At 41.7% G+C, this 20,502-nt stretch overlaps 1 protein-coding gene across 6 annotated transcripts in view; it reads right to left on the reverse strand.

Annotated features, from left to right (window-relative positions):
- The window catches only part of VPS13D (vacuolar protein sorting 13 homolog D), a 244,821-nt gene that overhangs the window by 202,030 nt on the left and 22,289 nt on the right, over positions 1 to 20,502 (reverse strand). For all 6 annotated transcript variants that reach the window (XM_082649814.1, XM_082649813.1, XM_082649811.1 and 3 more), the window contains 11 exons: positions 19,580 to 19,681; positions 19,236 to 19,437; positions 17,957 to 18,136; positions 16,517 to 16,647; positions 15,225 to 15,300; positions 14,624 to 14,794; positions 13,478 to 13,608; positions 10,669 to 10,801; positions 6,361 to 8,574; positions 5,074 to 5,225; positions 1,337 to 2,368 (listed from right to left, as the gene is read on the reverse strand). In XM_082649814.1, the coding sequence (XP_082505940.1) occupies positions 1,337 to 2,368; positions 5,074 to 5,225; positions 6,361 to 8,574; positions 10,669 to 10,801; positions 13,478 to 13,608; positions 14,624 to 14,794; positions 15,225 to 15,300; positions 16,517 to 16,647; positions 17,957 to 18,136; positions 19,236 to 19,437; positions 19,580 to 19,681 (4,524 nt within the window). The remainder of the gene's footprint in view (positions 1 to 1,336; positions 2,369 to 5,073; positions 5,226 to 6,360; positions 8,575 to 10,668; positions 10,802 to 13,477; positions 13,609 to 14,623; positions 14,795 to 15,224; positions 15,301 to 16,516; positions 16,648 to 17,956; positions 18,137 to 19,235; positions 19,438 to 19,579; positions 19,682 to 20,502) is intronic.

The raw sequence follows: 20,502 nt of genomic DNA on the forward strand, positions 1-20,502 counted from the left end.
TTCATCTTTCATGCCTACCACAAAGTAGGTGATCGGTACATGTCTGATCAATGGGAAAAAATGGAAAAAGAAAGAAAATAATAGAAGGAAAGGAAGGAGAAAAATCATGTGTAGGGGAAGGCAGAGAAAAAAGGAGAGAATTATTACAGATGGAGCAATGACCCTGGGGGGCCACTCCAGCACCACAGAGGGTCCCCTTGCAGTAGTTTTTGGACATGGACGACAGAAGGAGCTCGAGGGAATGAGACCTTCATGAAGGGGTAAGTAAAAACACCTCTAGCCACTTAATCATCAAAATAATGTACGTAATGGGCCTAAAAATGCTCTGCTTAGAGGAATCCAGCTATAACCACCTGAGCCCACTCTTAGCATGGATCTTAGAGTCACCAGAAGTGGAACAACCGGATGTTGTAGACCTCCTGGTGTAACTAGGAAGCACTCAGCACCACCTCTGAAGGGTGTTTACCAAAAAGTCGAACCTGAACCTGATCAAGTCTCTAGAGCTAACTTCCATTTCTAAAATTAGAGGATAAAAGAAGTCAAATGGTACCATAAGGACACAAAGAGACAAATCCAGAGTGCGGGACACTCTAGGGGACACTAACCCAGTTTCTACAAGACAACTGCATGGGAGGAAAAGGTGGGGGGAAGTACCATTCACTGAATGATCATTTCTGCCACACACGTGAGGAGGGCCTTACCTACATCATCTCATTGAATCCTCACAACCCAATGACATAGGCACCATTAAACACCCTACGTTTATTGATGAAAAACTTGAAGGAGAAAGAGGCTAAATAATTTGTCCCCAGCCACACAGCTGTATGGTTACAACAAAAATGCCAGGATTCAAATCTAGGCAAATCTGACATTCGAGACTTCATTTTTAACACCTGTACTGCTGCTCTCAATAAAAGCCAGTAATGTTCTGAGTGAGAGGGAGATGATGACAATAGGCACATTTTAAAGTAGCTACTAAGTACTGGACATGTTGCCAGGTGCTTTACATAATTCCCTCATTTAGTTATCATAGTGAGATGATGGAAGATGAGGAAACAGAGGCTTAGAGAAGCTAAGTAATTCCAATGAACTACACAGCCCAAAGGAAAGACAAGAAGTTACTGAAACCATTTATTTCCCCTGCCTCCAGATGGGATTAATGCTAAAACCTTTTCTAAAATACGAATGTCTACCCTTCTGTAATAGACATCCAGAAAACCATATAGCTCCCCTGCCAATAAGAAGAATTTTCTAGAGTAAATGTACAATGACAGCATTTAAGTAAAAAAGCCCACATTCATTCTTAGAACTTATGGGAGCCCAAGAGGACTGATACCTTGAGATCCAGTTTGGTGTTAACTGGATCCTGAAGTTCAGACTCTATTAAAGCGCTTGGCTCTGACTTCACGTTTTGTAGAATGTCCTCAGGCGGCACCTTCACTGCATGGTTGTCTGCAGTGGAGCCAATTCCAAAAAAATCTAGTATCATGACCCAGGTCTGCAGTGTGATCAGCACATCCAAGCAGTTAAAATCAACATCAATGCTCCGGTTAACTCGATTATAACTGGAAGAGAATTCTGGATGCTTCTTATCCACCAAGAATATATTGATATGGACCAAGGAATCATCAAATTTACTCCTTCCAGCAAGTATCTTGGGCTCCTCTACTGTTGGAGAAGGAGGTGGGGTCAAGGGACAGTCCTTGTCCTGGACTTCCTTTTGCTTCTTCCGGGAGGCTGAAATGGGTCTCTGATACAGCTGAAAGACATTAGGAGCTTCTTCCATGTGGGAAGGGAGAGACCGAGGCATATCCGGATACTCCACGTTGGACACAGAAGGGCAAGACTGAGAGAGATACTCTTTTTGTGCTAAACTAGATGGCTTAGGGGCTCCCCGAGACACCATCAGGTTCTTATATTTGGAATCTGGATTTTTCTCCAATAAGTCTTCCATCAGCAGAGAGCGCAGGGCAATCTGAATGGATAAAGTCTGAGGATGGTCTTTACTGAATTCCACCTCAAAATCTTGAAATTTTAAGCTCACAAGACCTTGCGCCCCCAAAGTCAGATCTCCACTTAGCTGAACTTGAAGCTCTGATATACAGAAGTTGGCTTGAATCTGGGTAAAAGATCTGACTTCCTTAAAAGACAAGGACTTTTGAGAAGAGTTAGAAAGGCTGCAGTGGCTGAACAATCCGTTCTCCTTCCTTTCAACGGAAGGTTCTCCACAGGTACCGAGGGAAGGCACAGGAGAGTTAGGGCAAGGTGAGGAGGTGGCACTGACTGGAAGCTTATTCAGGTCTTCACTGTACACGAGATTGTCCAGAGTTTGTAAAACCTGCTCATATACATGCTTTGCTAACACCACCTGTATTCGAAGAGAAAAATTCAGTTATTCTGCTACTGTCATCAACTGCACTCATATGCACTGCCCACTAATTTTTTATGGCTTTCCCCGAGAAGTTTTAACTTAGGTGACAGCAAGGACTATCTTTTGTTTCTTTTCGGTCCTTACCTCTCTGTGACCCATATCTATTCACAAGGCCCTCCCCAAGTACCTCACAGAATAATCTACACACAATAAATGTTCAATAAGTGCTATTAACTGTAGGCCTGAATCAGCAAAACACTCTAACCCCAAAAAACAACCTCAAAAATTGAAGGGAATACTGCCAGAAGTCTAATGTGGTTATACCTTAGGATTGAGAAACAAGACTCATGGTTCTAAAACTCACTGATCATCACCAATTAGTATAACAACCTAAGTTTAGTACAGCTGATCAAACAGTACTTTTTAATGATAATGATGATAATGATGCAGATCCATGATTACTTGTTACTCCCTTACTTTGTTTTTAATTACAATTTCTTAATAAAACTGTTTTCAGGGAAGTTTTTTATTTACTTAAGGACAATTTTTTTTAACAGAAGCATTCCAAACAGATACAGAAAAAACAGAATTAGAAGGTGATCATTTTGTAACCCCTAAATAAATAACGTATCCCACCACAGTTATCAGTGAATAAGACCTTACACGAGTGACTGACAGGGAATTTTACGATGGAGGGATCAGCTTCCTGCCACCTGAACACAATCAACAATTTTGGCATCACTAATGTCAATTAGACATTATGTGCCTCCTGATATAATATAACATAAAGTACACTGCACCACCTTTGAAGTGTTCTGGCCAAAAAAAAAATCCTGAATCCAGTTAAACCTGCAGAGTTAACTTACAATTTACAGAAAATGGGGGGGACAAGTTCAGTGACACCACAAACTAACAGCCAAATCCGGACTGTAGGACATTGCGCAGGACAACTGACCTAGTTTTCCCAACAAAATAATGTCATGGGGGGAAAAACATGAGAGGGAAACTAAATGAATAGAGACCCACAAGTTGTACCATCCAAATGCAATGTACAGACCTTGTCTGGATCCTGATTCAAACAAACCAAAAGTGAAAAGACGTTTTTGAAACAATCAAAACTGTCTCTGAAATCTGAAAATGGATTAAAATTCAGATGACACCAAGGAATCTTCATTAATTTTGTAAGGCATGATAATACCATTATAGTTACTTTTTTAAATGCACATAGTTTGTAGTGATACATTCTAAATATATAGGGTTAAAAATGGCATGAGGTCTGGGATTTGCCTTAAAATATTTCCCCAAAGGAAAATAAGAATGGACGAGACACATGTGGCAAAATCTTGGTAACTGCTGAATCTGAGTGATGGGTATATGAGGTTTATTAGACAATTCTACTTTTGTCTATTTTTAAAATCTTTCATAATAAAATATTTTTCATTATCTAAATTACTAAATTATTTTAAAGAATTATTTAAAATAATTTTTTAAGATTTTCATCAAAAACAACAGTAAGGGGCTTCCCTGGTGGCGCAGTGGTTGAGAGTCCGCCTGCCGATGCAGGGGACATGGGTTCGTGCCCCAGTCCGGGAAGATCCCACATGCCGTGGAGCGGCTGGGCCCGTAAGCCATTGCCGCTGGGCCCGCACATCCGGAGCCTGTGCTCCGCAATGGGAGAGACCACAACAGTGAGAGGCCCGCGCACCGCAAAAAAAAAAAAAAAACCAAAAAAAAAACCAAAAAAAACACAACAGTAAGTCGATGGTAACCATAAGATAATAAGTCAATATAATCCAATAGAATTCACATTATGTGCTATATTTAAGCTGAAATATTCATCCTAAGTAACCACCACTGATGAGGCAAAAGTTTAAAAGAGAAAAAGGAAATACCCTAGAAGCCAAAAAGGAAAAGCTTTGGGGAAAGTTCTCTCACCCAGAGACCCATATCTAGGAACCACTGATGTCAAAAAGTATGTAGGTTCTGTTAACAGCACTCCCGGGTTACTCCAGAGCAACTGCCAGACAGACTAGTAACCAAATACTGCCCAAGGCCAGGGTCCACTGTCCTAAGATCCTGCTTGTCCTTGCTGTTTTATAATGTTATGCTTTTTGCTCTCATGCCTGTGAAAGCAGGAAAAATGACACTTTCGAAGGAAAAAGGATGACAGGTGTATACACACATACACCACCCCCACCCCCACCCCCCCCCCCCCCCCCCCACACACAGAGCCCCGGACCATTTCATTTCAATGAGGGGCAAGACTAAGTCTCCCTTGAAGGGATCTGTCAACAGCTCAGATAATCACATTGTTTTACAGGCTGGGCCAAATGTGTCAGAAGTGTGACAAGAATTATAACCTTCTGGGAAAGAGAGACTGACTTTTTAAGCAATGATTTTCCTCGTTTCTTAATGGCAATGGAATTAAGGATTTGCCCTCTTCCTCTACATAATTCGCCCCTCCTCCACATGAAGAAGGCTAACAAGACTGATTCCCCAGTGATAGAAGGACATGATAAAAGGATTCCATGGTTCATTGGAAGAAGTTATTGACAATAATATGAATATCTCTTTGAATTTATATATTTTCCTTCCAACATTTTATATATACAAAATATAAATATAACATACGTATATAATATAAATGTAAAATAATTACATAATTTCAACTGTCCTGACATAAAAATCAATAACGTGTTTACCTGCACTGGATTGACAAATTTTCCTTCGATCTTCATGATGCAAGAAGTTCCCAGGTCATCTGGACTAAGGGAGAAAGTCAATTCAGATTCTCTCTCTATAGGGATCTTCTCCAGTTTAAACTGAATGGTCGTGTTGTTCAGGATGTGAAAAGCTGGCATAAAAGAGAGGAAATGACAGACTGGAAACATTCATATTTACTGCGTTCCTGCTGATTAAGTAGAGAGTGTTTAGAACAAAGCCCAGGAGTTGCTCCTAGACCAGGAGGGCAGGTTAGCCTGGCACCTGGGGTCTATGACTGAATACAAACTTTGGTAATTATCCCAAGACCAAAACTCATAGCAAGCAGAGGTATAAGATAAATTTATACACAAAAAGTAACAGTTATTTTCATGACATGCTCCACTTGGTGGCTTCAAAATATGGTGCAGTGAACATTAACCCAGGCCAGGGTCCATGTTAAGCTTCTCTTAACCTCCCAAGCTGGCATTTTCCAAACCAAATTGCTCATCCATGTCCAGCTTTAGATTGATCCCTCTTATTGGACCTAAGTCAGAATCACAGACAATATAAGGTTCTAAGTAAACAACTTCTAACCCAAGCAGAAAAAGCAATCTTTTGCTAAGTATGTAAATCAATCGGTGAACACAGCTGAGAACCATAGAAGAAGTTCTCAAAGGCATTAATTTCTTCACCGATGAATAAGGCCGTCTAGGGCTTACCTGATTTCTGTGGATGCCAAGTCTATTAATAGATTGAACTGTTCGGTTTTAGCAGATCAGATCGAGAACACAAACTGGCATTTTATTCCTAGAACCCTGGACCAAACCATTACAGAAGATGACAGGATACTCAAAGGAGAACATAACATCCAGAGACTAAGTTTCATATTCTATTTCTGTCAATCCCTCCAGCTGCCTTAGACTACGATATTTAACTAGGAAAGATCTACAGCTTAGGAATGAAAAAAAAAACAGATGCATTTGACCAAATTACATAATACTCTAACAGAATCCACCCACTGAATCCCTGTGAATGAACACTCACCCAACGGGTCCACTTAAAAAAAAAAATCTTATTTTGCCAAATATGGTTATCAATGGAAAAAGTTGCAAACATTCCAACCTAATATGAAGCATTCTATTAAAATTTTATTTTGATTTCTTAAATATTAACCGGGGATAATTCTAAAAGAAAGGTTTTTGTAGTTATTTTAAACCAAGTACTATCTACATGAACTGGGTTTGGAATCTTTAAACAAAATGAGACAAAAGATACACACTCCTCACCTTGACCTCTATGCAAAGATTCAAAGAAATCATGTCGGGTGAAATGAGCTTCCTCTTGACTATTGGCACTGGCAGACCCAGAAGGAGAGCAAAACGCCTGGCTCACTTCAGGCCCAGGGCCCTCTCTGCCTGCCAACTGGGTGCAATTCAAAGAATATAATTTAATGTCTTTGATTTCCACTTGCAGACGGTCACTTCTGGATTCATCATCTCCTGCCACAAAATTCTGGATGAATATCTGTCCCAAGTGTCCTACCAACAACTCAGGACTCCCAGGCTTCCGAGGGATAGAAACAACTGGTGATTCAATGTTTATGTTCAAGATTAGCTTTACAGTGTCGGAATGAGATGCACCTAGGCCAAACCCATATGTTTCATTTTCTTCTAAGATAAAGGATTCCCGGGCCTTCCTTGGAGTTTCAAAGAGTGATACCATCTCAGTGTACTCGGCCGTCTTGGTGGCTAGGACTGTGGTGACTTTGGTGGCTGCGCTTTTCAGCATATTTCGAAAATTTTCTTCCAGCTCATCCATGGACAATGTCAACTCCTTCAAAAATTTAGCAGAGTGGTTGTAATGCAAGGAAGCCATCTTGAGGTTGAGAAAACATTCCTGTTTAAATTTCTCAACAAAGGTGAAACTCAGAGCTTCAGTGAGGGCTGCATCTTCCATTCTGACAAATACAGATTCAAAGTAGCCAATATCACTGATGATATTTTCATAGCCTATGGAATTCCCAATGCTGACAACATATTGGTTCTTAACATTCTCCTGTGTCAAATCCATAAGCTGCAAACAGCCAAGAGAACCGTTCACGTCAAATGTGCTGCCCATGGAGACGTTAACTTTGGTGCCACCTATACTTGCTGTCGCAATTTTTCTGCCATATTTCTCTCCATTTGCCATTCCCACTGTCCGAAGGAGCAGCAGGTTAAGTCTGTGGATTTCCACTGCAACCTCGGTGTTTTGTTCATATGTAGATTGGTAAGTTCCTTGTACCCCAAAGCTTCTTTCAAAATCAGTCATTAAAGGTTGAGGACTCAAATCATCTTTTTCCTTGGGAAAGGATTTTTGAAGAAAACCAATCAGCTCCACAATTGTCTCTGGATTTAGGATGATATCCAAATTATTCACCTGTAACGAAACCACCTGAAGAGTGCTGTCCAAATTCATCGATGGGCACTCTGAACTCACAAACTGATACTCCAGTTTTATGAGGGACTCTTGTTCTTTGGTGAGAATTCTGTCAAGAGAAACACCAGTGCCTGATCGGTCGTTCAGTGTGGCAGTATTAGTGAGGTGGGCCACGCTGGGTCCAGAGACAGGAGACTGGGCTCTGCTATCCCGGAGGCTTCCTGTTGGGATATCAAAGCTCAAGTTCTTATGAGAGGCCATCAAAAGGTCAAAATCAGCACCATATGTCTGCATGGTGTCCACCAGCAGCAAACCATGAACAGTGAGGGAGACTTCAGCATCATAAGGCCTCTTCACAAAGTGAGCGTTGGTACCAAATACCTTGAGCACAGAAATGTACCGGCCGTTGCTCTCAACACCAAGCTGCATACAGTTCACTTTAAATTCAGCCAGGAGGAGTTGTGACTCCACCAGAACCTCCCGGGTATGCTGCTCCAACACCACGATGCTCTGGGTTAAATTCATCACCGAGTCTTGCAAACTTCCCCGCTGTCCCCCTTGGGGAAAAATCTTCTCTTTAATCTGAGTGTCAAAAGTCTTCATTTCTGGGGTGGTCAGGAGAGCAAAGCAATTCTTTAGAGCAGATATTTTATCTTCATTGATGTGGATCTTTAGGTCTGGTAGGTTGCCTGATAGCACGGCTCCGGGGTACTTGGGATCTGAAGTATAAATCAATCGGCGTTCTAACTGTAGGTGAACGTTGAATTTCTCGACCACATGGGTCGGTCCCACATCAATATCCTGGACATGCTTCCAGTTGTCCTTCACTCGTCCAACCATGATCTGGAGATCCAGAAAGGACAGCGAGTACCTCTCATACATCTTCGTGCTCATTAAATGTGCTTGAAGCTGCTCTTCACTGAATTCAACTCCAGAAAATGGAGGTGTTTTCTCCCTATCACTGCTGTTTGTCTCGGGAGGTGGGGTGTTAGGAGGTGTGGCAAGAGGGGTCTTATATTCGTCATCACTAAACTGATTCTCTTCAGATGCTGACCCGTCCCCACTCTTCCCCTTGGAGTCATCTGCAGATGAAAAAAGAGAAGATTCAAAGTATATGTCTGCTCTTTCCTTCCTCTTCCCTTTAATGTAAGAATTAAGAAAAGTAGAGAATCAACCACCCCAATTTAAAAAATAAATGGATGAAAACGCCAAGCATTATATTCTGTATTTACCATTTATTCAGCATAAACTTATCTACTGATTTGGAAATCAAAACACAAAGAGTAAAAGTGTATGAACATGAGAAAAGATGGAGACCTGCTAACGTTAAGAACATATGTCAGGGTGCAGAAGCCAACAACCTGCTGCCCGAAACTGCCCCCACCCCCAATCTGAGCTGCACTGCGTGAGCTGCCATCACCAACCCCTCTTACGTCACTCTCCATATTTGTTTACTTTTTCCTGTATTCCTCTATGTGTACATTTTGTCCCCTCCCCCCACTAGAATGTTCTAAAAGAAGAGGTCTCCTCTACCTTCCTCAACACAATACCCCTAGTGCCTAGATCAATGCTTGGCAAGCAGCAACTGCTCAATATGTCATGTTCTACCCCCAGAATTCACACTCTTAACCCCCCTCTCTTCGGCACCCAAGCGGTGCCGAGACAACAAAAACACATCGCTGGGTTTGCTATGTCTCTATTCCATGTTTGTGTTTTACAAATTCAAGTAGGTGCTTTCTGTGGTTGTGTGATCCTTTTCTTCAGATACAATTCCCTTTTCACATTCCCCTTACGGCCAAACTTTTCCACTCCAGCTCAAATTCTCTACCCTCTTCTCCTCTTCTAATCTTTCAGTAAAATAGGATAAGGTTGAGATTGTTTGATAAGCTTCCTCAATCTCTTTTATCCAATGAATCCTCTCTTTCCTCCCTCCCATCTCAAGGTGAACAATGACTATTTTTCGGATCTAATAATAGTAATGAAATTACCTTCCAGGAGTCTTTTTATGTATGTCCCTAATATCCCTAAATAGATTAAATCTCTATTCCAGAAATTATGTACTGAGAAATAATGTTTATTAAAATACAAAACGTTACACAAGAAATACAATTAAAAACCACAGTGAGATACTACTACACAGTCATGAAAATGGCTATAATCCAAAAGACAGATAATAACAAACGTTGACAAGGATATAGAGAAACTGGAACTCTCGTACAATGCTGGTGAGACAGTAAAAAGGTGCAGCCATTTTACAATCTGGCAGTTCCTCAAAATGTTAAACACAGAGCTGCCATACGACCCAGCAATTCTACACTGAAACAAACCCCGAAGACTGAAAGTATACGTCTACACAAAAGCCTATACATTAATGTTCATACCAGCACTACTCATAATAGCCAAAAAGTGGAAACAACCCAAATGTCCACCAACTGATAAATGGATAAATAAAATGTAGTATATTCATACAAGGGAACATTATTCAGTCACAAATAGGAATGAAGTATTGGTACAGGCTACAACATGGATAAACCTTGAAAACACTATGCCAAGTGAAAGAAGTCAGACATAAAAAACCACGTGTTATATGACTCTATTCACGTGAACTGTTCAGAATAGGCAAATCCATAGGGATAGAAAGATTGGTGGTTAGCAAGGGCTCGGAGAGCTGGTAATGGAGAATAACTGCTTATGGGTTTAGACTATCTTCTTGGGAATGATGAAAATGTTCTGGAATTAGATAACAGTGAGAGTTGCACAATTTTACCAACATACAAAAAACAACTGAATTCTACATTTTCAAATGTATCTCAATAAAGCTATTATTTAAAAAGTAACAAGGGGGCTTCCCTGGTGGTACAGTGGTTGAGAGTCCACCTGCCGATGCAGGGGACATGGGTTCATGCCCTGGTCTGGGAAGATCCCACATGCCGCAGAGCGGCTGGGCCCGTGAGCCATGGCCGCTGAGCCTGCGCGTCCGGAGCCTGTGCTCCGCAACGGGAGAGGCCGCAACAATGAGAGGCCCGCGTACCGCAAAAAAAAAAAAAAAAAAGTGACAAGTGAACTCTGGAGTTACAAAATGTTAAATACCTCTTTTTTTAAGCTTTACTTGGCTTAGCACAGAGACACATCAATCTACCACGACGTGTCTTCATTACTTCACACTCACACTGTACCTTGGGTATTGGTCAAGAGCATTCTGCCTAGATCCACAACAACCAACACAGGATTCTTGAATTTGAAATCATCAGGAAATATCACCTGAGGGGCAGAAATGTCTAGTCGCACAGTCCACCGTTTACTCTCCTCCTGTAAAAATAAAACAAATGACGATTAAATAACCTTGAACTGCAACTGCTGACGGTGGGCAGCTTTATCAGCTAGGGCTCAAGCCTTCCAGAAAGCCACACTAGGGTCACAGGATGACGTAATGGTCTCTGATATTAAAGCAAAATGTTTAAAACAAAAGTGGATCCAAATGTTTAACAACTTGAGACATTACCACAGGCAAATGTCTGAAGTGGGAGAAAAAAATTGGCAAATTACTGGTTTGGTGGGTTGTTTGCTCTTTGACTTTGATGATCAATGGTTTAAGAAAGGTCTGATTTCTAAATGTATAGGACTTAATACTTCAAAGTATTGTAGAAGTTATACAGTTCAAATCGAAGTAGAAATCCAGATATTTTTATTTATTCATGGATATTGCTAACCATGAACTTTCAGGCCAAAAGACCTTAGTGAAAAACATAAGCTTTGACACTTGAAATATAAAAAAGAGACCAATTCATGAATTTGTTAACAGTTCTTCCCTGTGACTAAAATTAGCTAGTTTATATAAATGCTATCAAAAAAAGTTGTATGTAGTAAAAAGCTAATTTATATAATTATACATAGTAAAAGCTACATGTAGTAAATTATATGTAGTAAAAGCTGATTTATATAAATGTGATCAAAAAGAAAACTCTTGGTCTAAGATAATCAGAAGGTACTAAATGTTGTAATTTGTGTCAAAACACTAGCAAAAACAGAAAACAGGACAAACTCTCCGCCCCTCACTACTTACCCCTAAACATTTTCCTCTGAACACTGCTGCCATGCCTTACACTCCCAGCTGGCTCTGCACCTTCCAAAGAAGCCACACTGACTGCTCCACCTACTGCTGCATCTCGGCAGCACACCTCCAGGCCACAGGGTCAGAAACCCAGTTATTTTCTTGTTTTGGTTTTTTTGGGTTTATTTTTAAATTTTTATTGGAGTATAGTTGATTTAAAATATTGTATTAGTTTCAGGTGTACAGCAAAGTGAATCAGTTACACATATACATATATCCACTCTTTTTCAGATTCTTTTCCCATATGGGTCATTACAGGGTACTGAGTAGAGTTCCCTCTGCTATACAGTAGATCTTATTTATCTATTTTATATATAGTAGTGTGTATGTGTCAATCCCAATCTCCCAATTTATCCCTCTCCCCTATCTTTCCCCCCTGGTAACCATGCTTGTTTTCTACATCTGTAACTCTATTTCTGTTTTGTAAATAAGTTCATTTGTACCATTTTTTTAGATTCCGCATATAAGTGATATCATATTTGTCTTTGTCTTCACTCAGTATGACAATCTCTAGGTCCATCCACGTTGCTGCAAATGGCACTATTTCATTCTTTTTTATGGCTGAGTAATATTCCATCGTATATATGTACCACATCTTCTTTATCCACTCCTCTATCGATGGACATTTAGGTTGCTTCCATGCTGTGACTATTGTAAACAGCGCTGCAATGAACACTGGGGTGCACGTATCTTTCCGAATTACGGTTTTCTCCAGATATATGCCCAGGAGTGGTATTGCTGGATCATATAGCATCTCTATTTTTAGTTTATTAAGGAACCTCCATACTGTTCTCCATAACGGTTATACCAATTTACATTCCCACCAACAGTGCAGAGGGTTCCCTTTTCTCCACACCCTCTCCAGCATTTACTGTTTGTAGACTTTTTTGATGATGGCCATTCTGACTGGTGTGAGGTGATCCTTCACTGTAGTTTTGATTTGCATTTCTCTAATAATTAGTGATGTTTAGCATCTTTCCATGTGCTTTTTGGCCATCTGTATGTCTTCTCAGGAGAAATGTCTATTTAGATCTCCCACCCATTTTTTGATTGGGTTGTTCCTTTTTTTGATATTGAACTCCATGAGCTGTTTGTATATTTTGGAGATTAATCCCTTGTTCACTTCATTTGCAAATATTTTCTCCCATTCTGTGGGCTGTCTTTTCGTTTTGTTTATAGTTTCCTTTGCTGTGCAAAAGCTTTTTAGTTTAATTAGGTCCCATTTGTTTATTTTTGTTTTTATTTTCATTACTCTAGAAGGTAGATCAAAAAAGATATTGCTGCGATTTATGTCAGAGTGTTCTGCCTATGTTTTCCTCTAAGAGTTTTATAGTGTCCAGTCTTACATTTAGGTCTTTAATCCACTTTGAGTTTATTTGTGTGTCTGGTGTTCAGAAACCCAGTTTTGCTGGACTGTTGAGATGGCTCTGGGCTCTCCCTTTCTACTTACGGCATCCTCACGTCAGCTGGTCACTTAGCATCACAAAGTGACCATCCTTCCCAGGAATTAAAACTGGGGCATCATTCCAATTGTTTTTCTTCTGCTAACAGTACATGAAAGGGGGTGTTCTTAAGTGAAATATTTACAAAATGTCAGGTCTAGAAAACGGAACAAAGATGAGTCTGGAGAGTGTTCCAAGATGGGTAAAAGGAAGAAATATGATCTCGTCTCAGTCATTTGTTTTTATTTATTAAACCCTGACTGTACAAGACATGGGATTTTATTTTTTGCTAACTGCTAAGTACTTCCTAGATTCAGTTCACTTAATCAGTGTAACTGATACAAGCATGTCTATCTATGTAGGTAAAGAACTTAGAAAAAACACCTTCCTCTTCCCCGCCCCCCAAAAAGAGTATTTACTACGCCTACTTACAATGAAATCACCCACTAGCAAACGATCAAGAGTTTGTCGGATTTCCGCCTTGGTCTGCATCTTCAGTCTGTTATATTGTCTTCGGGCAGCTTCAGCCACTCTCAACTCAAGTTCAGACTGATAACCAAAACCTGCGAGACGGGAAATATACAGGAGTCAGAATTTTCAAATGGCTGGGTGAAAGAAAGCACTGCAACTTCTATTCTCACCAGGGATTTCCAGCAAAGCTAGAACACAGTCTGTACAACAACAGTTCCTTACTCCAGTCTGACCTGGTGCCATACAGGGTAACCGGAATGAGGCAAAGATGGGCGAGAAAGGCACATCCTTTCAAAACATCCATGTGGAGAAAGGCAGTATGTGAGGGAAGGATACCTAAGTTACTAGAATTTCTAGAACCAGTTTCTGAAAGATTCCAAACTATATTTCAAAATTCTTAAAAGCATATTACACTGAAAGAGCAATTGGAATTTAGAAGTAGTATATGCCTTCTACATTCTATCAGTGACAGAGCAATGAAGCCAAGATATTTATGGCCACTGTTTAAATGAAAAGACTCAAAAAACTGGACCAAAAACTAAAACAATTGTTATGAAGAGGGAGAGGCAGGATACATTTAGGAAAGTACCACTGTTTTGCTGACTTCCTTGTCAAACAGAAGTGCTTCTTCTGCACATACTGCCTCAAATCTTTTTTGGGACCAAAGGAAGGCCTAAGTGAATCAATGATGACACAGGAGAGTGCAATGGTGAACCTTGGAATACTTAATGCTGCATGAAACAAGTAAAACAAACCACTGATCCTGTCATCTAGGAGGAAACTGAACATTCCTCCTAAATTCTCTGGCCTAAAATATCCTGGGCAGCCAAGGAAATCACTGTCCTCATGGAATGGGAAGCATTTTAAATGCATGCTAAATGAAGGCAAAGAAAGAGAAAATATGAAGGCTATTGATTCCTCTTGGAAGAGTAACTTTCCAAGGACATCCACTTTGATTCAGTAACTAAGGACAACCCTATCCACTTACTCTGCAGGCCTTCTCTACCACTACCAGGTCACCTGAATGTATAATAACCCTTGTCCCAGAAACGACAAGAAAGATGTCTTTAGAAAGTCACATAAGAGCAAACAAACAAAAAAGTTAACCTGAGGTATGAACCTTTCCCTTGTAGAAAAAGTCTGCTACTTTTTTAATAGCCTGGGGATTATATATGATGTTCAAGGGCCTCGTGTTGACATTCAGCCGCCTCTCAAAATGGCTGTGCACTGGATTTCTCTCATACAGCATCTCAAAAAATGGGTCATCTGGGTCTGCAGCTAAAGGAAAGAACCAGAGAAAGAAAATGGAACACAGCAAAATAATCATCTTATTCTTGATAACTGATAAGGACTTCTGGGGAAAAAAGACATTTTCTCAATTATTTTCCAATTAGTTCTCATTTATGAAAATTTTATAAAACAGAAAACCTAATAAGGATTGACTAATTGTCAATAGGACTCCTCAAACAGGACCAGGTTGTTGGACTCATTCCCAACACGTAAGTAACCCAGGACCTGGAGGCCCTGAGAGTTGCCCCAGTCACACATGGGTGGAGAGAGAGCACGAGGCAGTCTCCAAGTCAGACAGGGATCCACACAGCAAACCACTGGGCACAAGACAGGATACACTCCCTCTCTGCTGACCAAGACTACTGATCTATAATCATCGCATTTTGAAGAATGAGTTTAAGAACATATGACAATTTACCAGGGTAATGATCGCTTCTGTCTGCAGATGCTGTTTGGAGTCCAAAAGACTGTGAGACTCTGCCAACTTCTTTTTGCTGATAAACACACACAAAATGCAAAAAGGTCAGGGCGAGAGGGACCAATTCACCGTGCACACGCTCTCTCATGTCGTATGCTCTGGCATCACTCTTGCTTAGCACAGTCAGAATCAAAACTCGTCTGACACCAGGCGACTGTGGACTTGCAGGCTGAGCCCTCCAGTCTGTGCCTTTCCCCAGTCTGGTACGGGCAGTGCGCTACTCTGCACTCAGCACACTTGATGAACGACTGCTCAACAAGGACTGAGTGTGTACAGCTTTTCACACTTTCACTCTGCCCACCCACACTCTCCCCAGTGCCCCATGACAAAACGTTATGAGAAGAATAAGGGGCTAAAGATTCAACTCTTCTGGGCTTCCCTGGTGGCGCAGTGGTTGAGAATCCACCCGTCAATGCAGGGCTCGAACACGGGTTCAAGCCCTGGCCTGGGAAGATTCCACATGCCATGGAGCAACTAAGCCCGTGCGCCACAACGACTGAGCCTGCGCTCTAGAGCCCGTGAGCCACAACTACTGAGCCTGCGTGTCACAACTACTGAAGCTCGCGCGCCTAGCGCCCACGCTCCACAACAAAGAGAAGCCACCACAATGAGAAGCCCGCACGCCGCAACGAAGAGTAGCCCCCGCTCGCCGCAACTAGAGAAAGTCCACATGCAGCAACGAAGACCCAACGCAGCCAAAAATAAATAAACAAACAAATTTATTTTTAAAAAAAAGATTCAACTCTTCTGACCATCTTTTTGCCAACTTAGTAAGATCAAAGATCTTCTAGTCTAAAAAGAATATTATATATAAAAAATTACACCTATAGAGAAAACTTGTGGTGGTTCTTTTGTAACTCTGGAAACATGAGATGACCTATCAGTGACTGAGGGTCAGAATGAATGAAAATCACTGTCGGATACAGAGGACATTCAACATTGACCTTGAAATGCAGAAAATAGTGGTGCTGACAGCATTTTCTTCCAAATCAGAGCAACTATTCCAAGGTGGCTATAACACAGGGAGGGAAGAAGGCATTGCCATAAATCTCACCAACACTTGCTCTCTGACAAATTCAAAAAACTTATCTACCTCCAATTTGATTCTGATCAGCCTGTCTCAAAATGATCAAATGTCAGAATGAATCAAGTTAATACTACTTTTGTTGCCTAAAACAGACCACAATTCACGAACACCCTGGATGAATCAGCCATCCCACTGCTGTACGTACTGGATTAGGGAAGACCAGAAGAGGAAATAGAGTCCCTTCTGTGGCCAGGTCTCGAAGAAACAGTCCACCCAACCGGACTGAAAGCAAGGAGGAGTTTCTTCGAGGAAGAGATTCTGCTAGAAGTTTTACACCTACAGAAAATAAATGTTAAGAGTTATACTATGCCATCATAGCCTTAATTATTTTAAAAGTATAAGATATAATATTTTACAGAAGACTATCAGATATCATGAACTATTTCTCCTTGAAATTTGAACAAAATAACCCTATCTACATATTATATGTCTATCTATATAAATCTATAAGGAGTATTAGAAGTTTCCCAACAGAATGAATTTTAAACAGAGCACTTTACAATTAAATTCAAGCAATCTGCTAGTTCACACTAAGTTTATGATTTCTCAGCTCTCAAGATTATAAAGTCAAAATCAAACTGGATTTTTTTTTTTTTTGGTCATTTGCCTTTAAACTACTGACAAGCCACAGATAACTGGCTATTTTATGAACTGCAATAAATCTGTTTGTGAGAAGAGAAAACAAACATCTGGGTATTTATTTACATACCTTTAATGCAAATTCAGAAAAAGAAGTCAAATACAGTCAATCTTCATTATTCGCAGACTCCATATTTACAAATTCGCCTATTCCCTAAAATTTGTTTGTAACCCCAAAATAATACTCACGGTGCTCTGCGGACATATGCGGAGCAGCCAAAAATTCGAGTCACCTGAAGCGCATGCTCCCAGCTGAAGATGAACATGGCAATGCTCTGCCTTCTTGTTTCAGCTCATACAAGTGCCCTTGTGTGGTCTATTTAGTGCCAGTTTTTTGCATTTTTGTGCTGTTCCTTGGTGATTTCGCTGTTTATAAGGGTCCCCAAGCACAGTGCTCAAGTGCTGTGCCTTACAGAGGAAATACATGTAGTAGATAAGCTTCACTCAGGCATGAGTTACACGCCGCTGGCCATGAGTTCAATTAATGAATCAACAACATATATTAAATAAGGTGGGGCTTCCCTGGTGGCGCAGTGGTTGAGAGTCCACCTGCCGATGCAGGGGACACGGGTTTGTGCCCCGGTCCGGGAAGATCCCACATGCCGCAGAGCGGCTGGGCCCGTGAGCCATGGCCGCTAAGCCTGCGCATCCAGAGCCTGTGCTCCACAACAGGAGAGGCCACAACAGTGAGAGGCCCACGTACCAAAAAAATAACAAAATAAGGTGTCTTTAAACACACACACTCATAGGACAAGGTTATATACTGATCCGTTGACGAATGTGATGACCAGAGGCTTGCAGGCACCTAACCTTGTGTTTCCCCTCGGAGCCCGGAGTCAGTATTCACGCAACTTTCTAGAACATAACTACTGCAAATAATGAGACTCAAGTGGACACTCGTGCCCAGAGAGATACAGAGCATCAGGTGGCTCTCTGGAAGCAATACCTGAAAACTCAAGCTGCATGAAAGCACTCTGATTCATCTGGGCAGCTCCCAGCTCCTGGTGCAGCAGAGTCACGGTCCCTCGCTGTAGCTGTAAGTTCAGTTTGGCAAAGACATGGTCTCGCTTTGTGTACGTGTTCATACAAGAGGCGTCTGCAGTGGGGTCAAAAAACTCCTCGGAGCCTAAATGTGAGGAAAAAAAGACTTTAAGAAAACACATGGGAAAATTTAAAAAGCACTGATCACAGTCATTATGACATTACTTAACTATTTTCCCCTTTTAGGGAAGAACTCCAAAGTCACGGGTGACTGTTTTATTCACCAATGTGAAACGACCCTAACTGTTTTATAAGGGCCCTGATCAACTTACTGTCAAATGAGGGACGATGCCAAATTCATGATAAAGTACACTATAAGGCAGCACGGCCCGATGCAGTGCACTGTCCTACACTGCACTGTCCTACACGGTGGCGACTAACCACAAGTGGCTTTGAGCACTGTGGCTCATGTGGCAAGTCAACTGAGAAGTGAATTTTTTATTTTAGTTTAATAAATTTAAATAGTCATTTGTGACTACAGCTACCGTACTGGACAGCCTGGGTGTAAAAGGTGGCTCCGGATTGGTATTCAAGCCTCCTCAGAGTTTAAAACTTTTGAATTTGTTCAGATTTAATTCTCTTACAATCACTGCCACTCAGATCGATCTGAAACCATATTAATATACAAATTCAGTAATGCAGTTGCAAACAAGTATCTCTTGAAACTTCCTCTCTCTGACTCTATGAACATGAGACAAACCGTTACCAATGTCTTTTTTTTTTTTTTTTTTTTTTGGCTGTGTTGGGTCTCTGTTGCTGTGCACAGGCTTTCTCTAGTTGCAGTAAGCGGGGGCTACTCTTCGTTGCAGTGCACAGGTTTCACACTGAGGTGGCTTCTCTTTGTTGCAGAGCACAGGCTCTAGGCATGCAGGCTTCAGTAGTTGCAGCATGCAGGCTTCAGTAGTAGTTGTGGCACGTGGGCTCTAGAGCGCAGGCTCAGTAGTTGTGGCGCACGGGCTTATCTGCTCAGCAGCATGTGGGATCTTCCCGGACCAGGGATTGAACCCATATCCCCTGCACTGGCAGGCGGATTTTTAACGACTGCACTGACTAGGGAAGTCCTTCTACTTTTTTTCTATTTGAAATATACCATGGGCCATTTCACAAATAACAGATGAATTATGAACCAAGGGTCTCCTTTCACTATAGCCAAGAAGGGCAAGTAAAGGCCAGCCCTGCCTTACCCAGGATCTCCTCAGGAGTCCAGTGTTCGTGCTGCTCTGCAGTCAGGCCCTCGACTGGTTTCCCTTCAGGGCTCTGCTGCCCATACCAGCCGCCCCAGCCAGGAAACCAGGACTGAAGGTACTGCAGCATCCCGCTGCCTCCACTGGGTTCCGGGTCTCCAGGAGACTCTCCCGGAGAATACAACTGAGGCTCTCGTAAGCTCTGTGTCAATCAAACATGAGCAGATATGAGTACTCGAAGACAGAAACAGGAAGTGATACACCGCTGCTTATTCTCTGTCTGCCCACAGAGGCACTCAGAGCCTAATGGGTCAGAACACATCTTTTCACAGAGGATTTCCTACCTCTGCCAGTTCTTCCTGTTTGTGAAATCGTTCATGAACCAGTTCACGCAAAATCTTCAATTCCTCAAAGCTCTGTTCCTCTTCAATCCGACACACTTCCTCCTGTTTGGGTGAAAACAAACAAACAGAACAGGTATTATAGCTCCAGAGAAACGGGACACCTTCACAAACCAATCCAGTACTGTGAAGAAACCCAACTGGCCTCCAACGTTTCCCAACATTTAGAAGGCCAAGAAACAATGAAGATAAACAGTTAATTCCATAATTGCTATGTTTCTGGTTTAAAAAGCTTTTCCATATAACGCTGATAGATTCTACCTGGTCTCTGAGATGAGACTAATGGTAAGTACAGAGGGAGCAGACACAGTACTGAGTTGAAAATGGGAAATGAAGAACATGTGCTGCCAGAGTATCCCATGTTTGCACAGCAATGGCAGTTTACAAAGTGCCTTCACATGTGTTACCTCAATTGATTCAAGCTGGTGGCCAGTTATTATTCTTCCCACTTCAGATGAGGAAACTGAGGACCAAGTTTACAGAGTAAGTGTGTAGGCCTCCAGCTCCTTTTTTTTTTTTTTACTTCGGTACACCGGCCTCTCACTGTTGTGGCCTCCCCTGTTGTGGAGCACAGGCTCCAGATGCGCAGGCCCAGCGGCCATGGCTCACGGGCCCAGCCGCTCCGCGGCATGTGGGATCCTCCCGGACCAGGGCACGAACCCATGTCCCCTGCATCGGCAGGCGGACTCTCAACCACTGCGCCACCAGGGAAGCCCTCCTCCAGCTCCTTTATGTTTCATATGGGACATTACCAAGGAAGTGGTCATTTTCATTTGTTTCATGCTAGTTAGGAAAGAACAGCGGTGGCCAGCTACATGCAAAGATGCAAAAGAAAGCAGAGGTAGCTATCCTAAGCTGTTTCTTAT

Source organism: Grampus griseus (genome assembly GCF_964374135.1).
Source record: "Grampus griseus genome assembly, chromosome: 1".
Classification (NCBI taxonomy): domain Eukaryota; kingdom Metazoa; phylum Chordata; class Mammalia; order Artiodactyla; family Delphinidae; genus Grampus; species Grampus griseus.